The following is an 11,294-nucleotide window of genomic DNA, read 5'->3' on the forward strand; positions in this document are numbered from 1 at the left end:
CTTCATATCTCTAGGCCCATTCTCGGCCCAATGAGTAAAAAAATATATAATGCAAGAGTGATTAGTGAGGTGCCACCTCACTAATAATCATTAGTCCTACATGCAAAATACACAACATACATCCATAAACTCTCATGTTTCCATGCACCCATCATTTCAAGCTTCTCTCCCCTCTCTTCTTATCCTCGGCCGAGAATCAACACACACACACACACATTTTATCAAACTCCTTCTAAGTATACATACAAGAACACCTCTCCTCTTTCATCAAAAAATTTCGAGACTTAGAAGCATTTCAAGGAGGTTTCAACCAAAAATCACTTCAAGTTACACTCTAGTGGTAAGATCTTACAAATCTAAGTAACATACTTTCTTTTTTAACTCATTCATTCTTCTTACCACCTTAATTTCGTGATCATTCTCCCTAGAACCCATCTAAGTTTGAAATCCACTCAAGGAGCTTGCTAGAACCAAAAACAACATCATCTTCTTCCATTCTTCTTCAAAAACCGAGAACAACAAGCAAAGGTGAGTTCATACCCCCTTGTTTTCGGTTTTTACTTGTTTTTGGTGGAGAATACAAGTATTATGTGTTGATCTATGTGTGTATGCTTGTTATATGTAATTTCTTTGGTTTGTGTTGTAAAAATATGATATTAGTTGCTATATCTCGAAATCTATGGCTAAAGTGTGAAGGATACATGAACAATAACAAAATAAACAACATATTTCAAAGATCTAAGAAACTTTATGTTTAAAAGGTGAAAAACAAGGCCAAGATTGTCATAGGTGTCATTTTTGCAAAAATAACAAAGATTTGGTTAAAAGATGACATTTTCGATTTTACAAGGATAATATGGTATATATCTATATAAAATATGATTTTTATGGAAATAAAACTTCTCAAAGGACCAAAAACATAACTTTTTGCTTATTGGGCTTATATTTGGGCCTCAACGGTTTTTGGGCCCAAATTTGCGAAAATATGGAAGTTTGGGACTAAAATTGTAAATTTATCAAAGTACAAAGTCAAATACGTGAATGAATTAAGTTCAAGGGCTGAAAATGACCTTTTTCGCTAAATTGGACTAATAATGCAAAGCTTTTAGATTTTGGGCCAAAAATGTAAATTTTTATCAAATAAGGGCTGAAAACGTCAAAAGTGGTATTTTGGGTTGAGATTATAATTTAAGATCTTATTTGGGCTGAAAATGCCAAGTTAAATAATCTAACGGACTAAAATGTCATTTTTCATCAAAAAGGACTAAAAGTGTCATTTTGTACCATTAAGAGCTGAAAATGTAAATTTTATATGAAAAAGGGACTGAAATGATCAAATAAACATTTTGAGCCAAATAAGTAAATTCTAAAAGAATTTGACTAAAGATATAAAATTTTACAACAAGAAGGTTTAAAAATGGTATTTTTATAAAAACTAAAAATATCGTTATAAACAACACTGAGTATTTTAATGTCAAAAAGTAAACTAAGTGTATTCTAAATCCTATACTACAATTTAACGACAAAACAGATAAACCATTCAAGGATTGGGTCCAATATCGATTATTGGGCCCGATATAAACAAAACATGTATATTGGGCCTTGGTGACCCAATTACATGCCCGACGAGCCTTTATTAGCTTCGGCATGCTATTGGGCCTTAGTGGCCCATTTGCATTGCTAATATGGTCCTAAACATTCATCATATGCTTAATGGGCTATAACGTGTCCGTAGCATACTCGACAGCCTGTAATAACATACAAAGTTAGTGGGCCTCCGTTGTCCTCTTTTTTTTTTGTCTGTTAGGCTTACCTTATATTCACGTAAACATAAATCGAGTTGTAAAACAATGTTATTCAATTTCATTTGGATTGAGTGAGTAATAACGGGTGGCACCAATAAGTGTCGGTCGTAGTCTGTAGTTATAATCAGAGTCTCCTGGAGGGAGAGCGAGAGTTTGTGTATAGATCTATACTGGGGTGACTCCCACACACCTGAGCTGTTCGCTACAGTTAGACTCGGCCAGTCTAGGGTGACAAAATTTTAATTCAAAACCCGCATTCGATAAAATGCCAAGACATGCGAATTAGTCATTATTATGCATGGTTATAACGACTCACATAGAGATCCATTACCATCTAAGTAATCATGGGAAATCATATTCATGTGCTGAGACGATGCAAAGTGATTATACAATAATACAAAACTATCATACAATTTAAATCGGAAATCATCGGATTTTCCGGGGAACGACATTTTTCACTCCTACTTACAACAACTATAAATACAATGAACAATTATGAAAGGCATTTCACTTTTACATGTTTTGAAATCATATACACGTATACTTATGGATCATCACACCATTTTCGTTAACAGTTTTTGTTACAGAAAATATCAGATTTTCTGGGTTTTACAAACAATACAAAACATTTTTACATCAAACCTGCTTATGAACTCACCAACATTATATATGTTGACCGTTTTCAAAATAACATGTGTTCTCAGTTAACCGTTAGATTGAAGAATTATCAAGCGTGTTTCTGAAATGTCTTTAGTGTAATGTCAATCGATAAACAATTTATGTTTTGGATTATGTAATGTAAACAATGTACTTGATGTGAACAATGACGGTTGTAATGTATTAATGCATGGTGATGCTTATGTTATGTTTCATGTATATTCATTGTGATGATATTTCAATGTAAGTCACACGAGCCCTCGGACGTTTCCGCCGTCTGGTTCGGGGGTGTGACAATAGGCATCGTTCATATAGCTTGGGGCGGCTAGCGCTTCCTCCCCTATCACTGCCTGAACAAGGTCAGACATAGACATGTCTCATTGAGGGGGTAATTGCTTATCGGCTATCACCACCCACTCCGCGTATTCATTGAAGGCTCTCTCAAATAACAACTCTAACTTAGGTGGAGCGAGCCTAAATGTCACATGACATATCAAGTAGGCATGTTAACAGGGTGACCCTTCATCTTTGAATAAGACAAAACTGCAAAATTGGTCCCTGTGGTATTCAAAAAGCTGTGGATATAGTCCAAAAAGTTTTCAACTTGCACGAAAGGTATCAAGTAATTTTCGTGGTTTTAGTCCATGAACGACTTGAAAAGACCATTATGCCCTTTTATTTTTATTTTTTGGTTTCTTTACTCTTCTTTTATCCATTTCCTTATTATTTAGAGAATTTTTTAAATAAAAAGGAAAAAAATGGCCCATTCACACCACCTGTACCCCCTCCCCTCTCTATCTCTTTCTCTCCCTCTTTCTCTCTCTCATAAAAAAGATGTCGACTTCCCATTCCCATCAAAGAGGCCCTAATGGCTTTAACAACTTCATCCAAGCAAATCCTATGTCCGACGCCACCAACACCGACCGACATTTCTTCAGCTTCATCGCCTCCATATCCCAACGTTTTCCCACATTGACTGTAGTAACTTTAGTAACTTCCCTGCCTCCCACGACCTCGCAATCTGCTCATACATCATTGAAGTCGAGGATGCCAAAATCGCATTCTCCTCCGGCGTCTCCCACGATGTTACGTCCTATTCTATTGATAGAGATGATCAGAGGACTATGCTCCAGATATTCACGAAGCCTGTGAGTGACATGTATGTGCTTCTTGAACTCGTCAATTTTCTTGAATTCATTATCAGCAGATTCAATAATACAAAACCCTAACTTACATATTGATCAATTTCTAAAAATTGTAATTGTTGTTTGTAAATATCTGAGCAGGCCAACGATATTCATCGAGATAATTCAGAGACTTGGGTGTATACTGAAAGATGATGAAGGCAAGATGCATCAGAAGGCATGATATGGAGGATTTGGCAAGATGAACTTATCTGAGCTCTTCAAATAGAGAGAGAGAGAGAGAGAGAGAGAGAGAGAGAGAGATAGAGATGAGGATAAAAAACTTGAACTGAAGCTCTAGATTCAAAGGTAGGGTGTGTGTGTGTTTGATATCTGAAGAACAGAAGTTTGGTTTTTGAAGCTGGGCAAAATAAAATTGAAGAACCTAGTTTTTTAGGGGTCCTTGTGCTTGTAATCTAGTAGCAAAGTATCAAAAAATTTGGGTTTTTTTCCTAATTTGCAGATGATAGGTGAGGAAGAAGAGGATGAGAGAGAGAGAGAATAGTCGGTCCTGAGGCTTCAATTGCCCTGGACGAGCGGAAAAAAAGACTCTTAGGCGTTAATGTGTAGCGAATTAAATTACATAAACTATTTTTTTAAAATGACGATAAACTTTATAACAATAAACATAACAAAATCATAGTATTTTAATGAGTACCGACTAACTGTTCCAGACCATATATTTTATACTACAATTTCACTAAAAATATAAATATTTAATAAAACGAAGATGTTAAAGGTTAGTTTGGTAATTAGTAAAATGTGACAAAAATCTACTCTTCTCCTTGCATCGTTCAACGATTCGCTGTTGATAACTAGAAGTTGTCACTATCATTATCTTTTTGGAAGTCATTATAAATCAGTCAAACAAATGGGTGCATAGTGTATTAAAACTCAATAAAAGTAATTAATCTTTTTACAAAAAAATTACTTAATAATTTAATAAAATATGATATGAAGAATCTTGCAATCTTGCTCTTAGTGGATGCAAAAAAAAAAAAAAAAAAAAAAAAACCACGAGAATTTAGTGGAAGCACAAAAAGGAACTTTAGGCCAATTAAAAAGGGCATGCAATTGAACAATGAAGGATTCGAACCTAGCCACTTTGCATTGATTTGAAAAAATAGAAGCGTGCCTAGCCACTTATTGACTTGAAAAAATAGAAGCATGCTTATCAGTTAAGCTATACGAAATTTATCTTTTTGTTTGAAAGATTTATTATTTATATAAATATTAAATAGACAATATGGCTAAATCTCGGTCCCTATTTTTTTCGAGGCCTTATACGGCTGCCCACGTTCCCCCCCCCCCCCCCCCCCCCCCTCAAATCCGGCCGAGAGAGAGAGAGAGAGAGCATATGGGGTGGGTCGGGGCTCCTATTTAAAAAAAAAAATTAAAATAGGATTAAAATAATTATAGAAAAAAAAAATGTGAAGGGTAACCGTCTATTCAAGTTTTTTTTGGACTAAAATTACATGAATTTTTTGATTTTGGACATTTCGTGAAAGTTGAAAAGTTTTTGGACCTTATCCATAGTTTTTTGAATACCATAAGGACCAAATTTGCAGTTTTGTCTTTGAATAACGACTTTTTCTACATGTTTTTTGAAAGTTAGAGGGCTCGGACAAAGGAGTAAAAGGGTATCCCTGACAAAAAAAATTGCGTAATATACAATAAAAAAAATTACACTACTAAAATTTTTTTAAGGGGTATCGCGGACTAGCCCGAAATATATTAGATCAACCTATGTTGGTCATCAATGAATTTCAAATATAAGTATGTTAATGAATAGTTCTATGTTTTCAAGTTTCAACTAATATTTATATTGAGAATATACTCTTTAATAATTGATTTTATAATTAGTCTATCAGTATAATAAAAATGTCATCCTTATAACACATTGGAGGTTCAAGTATCATTTAGGTTGTAAATAGAATTTAAAAATTAGATGTGGGTCGTGGTTATATATATATATATATATATATATATATATATATATATATATATATATATATATATATATATATATATATATATATTAAATAATTTTTAGTTAAAAAATATTTTTTCCGCATATTATTTATTTCATAAATACAACCGACAAATTCACATGATTAAGGACAATTAAAGCTATGGACTTAGTTGTGCGTATTTAATAAGTTTCAGTTTTTAATCGAAATGACATGATACAAGTGGGGATAATGTATTAAAGGTTGCTAAGTTGCTTTGAAGTGGATTTATTGGAACATTGTACCCGTTATTATAACAAAACACTTGTACTACTTATGTATATTTTATTTTTATAGCATGTGACAATAATGTAGTACAACTAATAAATGAGTAACTCTATTTTTCAACCTTTATTGAATTCTTAATTATTTTATAAAAAAAGTTACCCGTCCAAAGGTGTGAACTGACGCATTAGAATTTCATGATATTGATTGGTCAATTTGGGATTTTCATATAAAAGGCTTTTTTTTTTTTTTTTTTTTTTTTTTTTTTTTTAAATTGAGCAACATAATCACCTTATCAGTTGTGTGAAAGTACAGGTCATAAATGGTAATCCTCTGTTATATCACGTTGTCACTTGTCATGCGACAACCACCATGAAATCGTTTGATTTTACACATTTTTATCATTTTGTTATTTCTTTTTCATGACACCGGTCTTATAGATATGCATATTGAATGGAAATGATGCATCATCTTCCAACTCAGTTTAATTAGAAAATGTCAAATGAATTAATGGTCATAAACCTCCGATGGACTAACGTCAAAGAAATAATTTATGTTATCGACTTCTTTATTTTTTATGTCAAGATAATCATAATATTGGAGGTTGTACGAGTGTTAATACATGTCTTGATGATGTTGATACTAATAAGAATGGAGGCGTAATCACATCAACAACGGATGTGTCGTAGTAATCCGACATCTCAAAATTGAACGAAATTCGCATACTGACATATAAAATGGACCGATTAAAAAAACTTATATATTCGCCGTGATATATGTTTTTTATCATTTGGGGTTGTTTAGGACTTATCTTTTCGTTCTTTATGTTCTTATTGATTGTAATACGTTATTCAATCCAATCATTTGTGCATCAATTTCATGTGATTGACTTTAATGTTTATGTTATTTAGTTCAATGTTTAGTACTTCAAACTTCGAAATCAAAAAAATATTTTCAAGACATGCAAAAGTAACATTACCAAAACTTAACAAATAGATAGTATATTACAATATAAGAGCATAAAACATTTATATTTCGTTGAAAACCAACGATACTAAACATTTCCGAGGTAGGGGTCAAGAGAGATTTTTTAGAGAGTAAGGTGGAAACTAAAATAAATAAATAAAACTTCTCTCTTTATATTTAATTGTTAATGAGTTAGACGTCTTCAAAAAAACTATCTGAAAGTTGATAGCTGATAACTGAAAGTTGTAGTTATATATATATATATATATATATATATATATATATATATATATATATATATATATATATATATATATATATGTGAGTGTTTGATAAAAATAGATGAAAAACTTCTAAAATATACAAAATTACATAAACATACCACTAATTTAAGAAAAAAAACTAAATACATTTGCAAAATAATAGTTTTTTTATAAATTTATTTGTACTTTTCGAATTTTTTTTACAAAAACTGAGTACGATGCTTTGATCTCAAATGCATTTTTAAGATATATATATATTTTTTTAAAATCTAAGATTTTTTTTCATGGTTATATAAAACTAAACTAAAATAATTACAATTTATAAATGCCATCCAACTTTTAAGATAAAAGATTATACAATATTTGATAATATGTTGGAGAGTTTGGGATAAATTTAGATTAAGCCAATGACAAAACAATGACATGATATCATCATTTAACATTAATTATTTTTAATAAATCACACAAACTCCAAATATTTCCATTAAAACGACTGGGCCGCTACCGAAAAAAAAAAGTTAGCAAATTCCCATTAAATTCCTCAAATTAATTAATTTTGTAAATTTTTTGCTGTTGGTTTTAGAGAGAGAAAGAAGAGAAAAGGAGATAAGAACAAACAAAATTCACATTACTGGGTAGGGTTACAGAGAGAAAGCGAGTGTGTGTTTGTGTGTGGGTGGGGACAGTGTGTGTTTTAGAGAGAGAGAAAGTCGAATTTTTAACTTTTCTCGTGGAGGTACCTGCCATGGCTCATCACTCGTCTGCTGTTTTCTTTTGTCTGTTACTCTGTTCGTCTTTATATCTCTCTATGTGAGTACGCTCGCTTCTGAAGATCTCCAACTGATTCGGAGGTGTTTACGATCGACGATGGAGGTGTTGTTTCGGGCTGTTGAGGAGGCGCTGAATGTGTGATTTTCAACAGGCGAAGAGATACTTTTTGCAGATCGGTTTGTTGTCGAGTATAAATGTATCTGGAGTTAAAAAATTTAATGGAGGTGGAATTGAGGGTACAGAGTTAGTTTTGATTCGTACTTAGGGTTTTATTGTTGAGATACTATAGAACCAGTGGCAGGAAATCATTGTGGTTTCAGGATATTTTCAATTCAAGTCGCTGTACGTTGAAGGCATGCGCTACGTACTATATTCCTTTTCCTTGACCTAACCTCGAAGGTAATTTCTCTCCCCCTTCCTTTTCCTTATGTGTAATAAGTATCATGTATTTGAGTACTGTGTACGCTTGTAGTATCGAGGATGATCATTGTCCTGTTAATTGTGTACGTTCATATAGGTTTACTTGAATTTGTCAAAATTTCATTGCCCCCAGCATTTACTGAGAGAGAGAAGGGATCTAATCGAGGAGGCAACCTTTGATTCTAGTCATCCATAAACAACAGTTGAAGGTTAGGGATCTAATTGCAGCCAGCCAGGAGAAAGCAAGCATGAACGAGGTTGAGAAGGGTGTAAACCCTCAACTTTGGCACGCCTGTGCTGGTGGGATGATTCAAATGCCTCTACCGAATTCACACGTCTACTATTTCCCTCAGGGTCATGCTGAACATACACTTACGACTGTAGATTTTGGCGGAATACCTAGGGTTCCTCCTTTCATTCTGTGCAGGGTGATTGATGTTAAGTTTCTAGCAGACATGGAAACAGACGAAGTTTACGCCAAGATCAGGTTGGTTCCTGTTGGAAACAATGATATTCGTTACAATGCTGGGATTGACGATGGGGTTTTGGTTGAGCCACACAAACGCAACACCCCTGACTCTTCAGAGAAGCCCTCTTCATTTGCAAAAACATTGACTCAATCAGATGCCAACAATGGTGGAGGTTTCTCTGTCCCTCGATACTGTGCTGAAACAATATTTCCCCGTTTGGATTATTCAGCTGATCCCCCTGTTCAAACTGTGATAGCTAAAGATGTTCATGGTGAGATTTGGAAGTTTAGGCATATCTATAGGGGGACTCCTAGGAGGCATCTTCTGACTACTGGATGGAGTACTTTTGTGAACCAGAAAAAGTTAGTTGCTGGTGATTCCATTGTATTTGTCAGGGCAGAGAATGGGGATCTTTGTGTTGGAATCAGACGTGCTAAAAGAGGCAGCATTGGTGGTCCTGATTCCCCTTCTGGCTGGAATTCTTATTCCGGAAACTCTTCTTCTTCTACTTCTTCTTTCTATGGTGGATTTTCTTCCTTCTTGCGTGACAATGAGAACAAGTTAATGAGAAATGGGAATGGGAGTAACAGAAATATTACTGGAAGGGGAAAAGTGAGACCTGAAGATGTTATTGAAGCTGCATCTCTTGCAGCCAATGGTCAGCCATTTGAGGTCTCTTTCTACCCACGTGCAAGCACTCCAGATTTCTGTGTGAAAGCTTCTTCTTTGACTGCTTCTTTGACCAGTCAATGGTGTGTTGGAATGAGATTCAAAATGCCATTTGAAACAGAGGATTCAGCACGTATAAGCTGGTTCATGGGAACCGTATCATCTGTTGATGTTGCTGACCCTTTTCACTGGCCTAACTCTCCATGGCGACTTCTACAGGTAACATTTATATACATCTAAAGATTCTCTTATTATATGTCTTTTACCCTATTCTGACATTTTTACCCTTGATGCAGGTTAACTGGGATGAACCGGATCTCTTGCAGAATGTGAAGCGGGTGAGTCCATGGTTAGTTGAACTTGTGTCAAGTATGCCAGTTATCCATCTTTCACCCTTTTCACCACAAAGAAAGAAGCTCCGATTACCCCAACCCCCAGATTTACCACCTGAGGGCGATTTCGTCATTTCGTCCTTTTCAGGCAACCCCCTTGGGCCTAGCAGTATTCCTGCAAGCATTCAGGGAGCCAGGCATGCTCGATTTGGGATCCCATTAATGGATCTCAACCTTAATACCCACAAACTACAGTTGGGTCTTTTTCCTTCTCATGACATTAATGAAACTTCCATGGATATTAATAAAGATGATGTGTCATGCTTGTTGACCATTGGAACTTCTAGTGTTAAGATGGAGAAAAGTGATGAAAAAGTCAAGGCACCTATTTTTTTACTGTTTGGTCAACCGATACACATTGAGCAGGAAGTGATGGATTCAAAAGTTCCAAATTTATCAAACAAGAATGGGAATGAGTTTTTCAAGAATCAAGGATCGGATAGTGGTCATTGCAAAGTGTTTTTGGAATCTGAGAATGTTGAGAGAACTCTTGACCTTTCTGTTCTTGAATCTTATCAAGAACTTGAGAGAACTTTGGCAAATTTGTTTGGAATTGGAACCTTTGATACTTCTTATGCTCATGTGCTATATAAAGATTCAAAAGGTGATGTGAAACGAATTGGTGATGAACCTTTCAGGTATGTGTTACAATTGTGTCAAAGCAGCAGCTAATTTTTTAGTCACGATTTGTTAATGAAGTCTTTTTTTTTTTTTTTTTTTTTAATAAATATTTTGTGTGTGTTGGTACAGTGAATTTGTGAGAAAAGCTAGAAAGCTGACAATTCCTTTGGATGCATGCAACCACAATGATAAAAGGTGACCATTTATTTGCAATTATGGTTATATTTTGTTAGTATATATAATTTAATTTTGTTGCAGAAAATGGAGTATAATAAGTGTGCAAAGTGGTGAACATGGGCTTGAGTCTTCGAATCACACAGGGGCTGCTATGAGCATATTTGCATAGTAATAATATGAAATATGTTGCATTTGCATTTGACTTTTGTTTAAGACAACATATTTTCCTTGTTTCTGTAGTAGTCTGTACTTGAATTTGAGTTCAAGACAAAGATGTTGCTTATGTTGACTTATATCATATCATATGCGATTGACTTTGAGCTTTATGCCTAGTATGATTTTCTTAGTTACCTTTTTGTGAAAAATTGAGACTTGTTTTGTTTGATAGTATCTTCAGAGTAACCAAAACCTACAATTCTAATTAATTTGGATAAACTAAACGCTACAATTTTAATTAATTTGGATAAACTAAACCCTACAATTTTACTTTTTGCGCAATATTTATTCGAATCCCTATAATTTTTGTATTGACCTTCAAAATTTAGTTGATAACAAATTTTACATTTAATTATTTTGGGAGTGTATTAAGCAATATTCTTCGAGCCTGTGTAGTTTTTATATTGACCTGCAATTTTAAGTGCACATAACCTGCTAAACAAAGTGTC

General features: G+C 34.1%; 1 protein-coding gene and 1 long non-coding RNA gene across 3 annotated transcripts; both read left to right on the forward strand.

Annotated features, from left to right (window-relative positions):
- The first annotated feature begins 3,219 nt into the window (after positions 1-3,219).
- On the forward strand, positions 3,220-4,102 carry LOC145156917 (uncharacterized). Its single transcript, XR_013736974.1, has 2 exons — positions 3,220-3,621; positions 3,749-4,102. It is a non-coding gene; the product is annotated as an uncharacterized LOC145156917 (long non-coding RNA).
- A 3,625-nt stretch (positions 4,103-7,727) lies between these two features.
- LOC145160742 (auxin response factor 22-like) lies at positions 7,728-10,994 on the forward strand. 2 transcript variants are annotated; one of them, XM_079080049.1, is made up of 5 exons: positions 7,728-8,279; positions 8,398-9,658; positions 9,736-10,469; positions 10,582-10,647; positions 10,711-10,994. In XM_079080049.1, exons 2-5 carry the CDS (start codon positions 8,549-8,551, stop codon positions 10,796-10,798), a joined length of 1,998 nt encoding a protein of 665 aa, XP_078936175.1. In that variant the 5' UTR covers positions 7,728-8,279; positions 8,398-8,548; the 3' UTR covers positions 10,799-10,994. The 2 variants fall into 2 exon arrangements, with proteins under 2 accessions (XP_078936175.1, XP_078936176.1); XM_079080050.1 differs by having other exon boundaries at positions 8,434-9,658.
- The last annotated feature ends 300 nt before the right edge of the window (positions 10,995-11,294 follow it).

The sequence above is a fragment of the Lactuca virosa genome, chromosome 2 (genome assembly GCF_052849685.1).
Source record: "Lactuca virosa cultivar CGN04683 chromosome 2, Lactuca_virosa_CGN04683_v6, whole genome shotgun sequence".
Taxonomy (NCBI): Eukaryota; Viridiplantae; Streptophyta; class Magnoliopsida; order Asterales; family Asteraceae; genus Lactuca; species Lactuca virosa.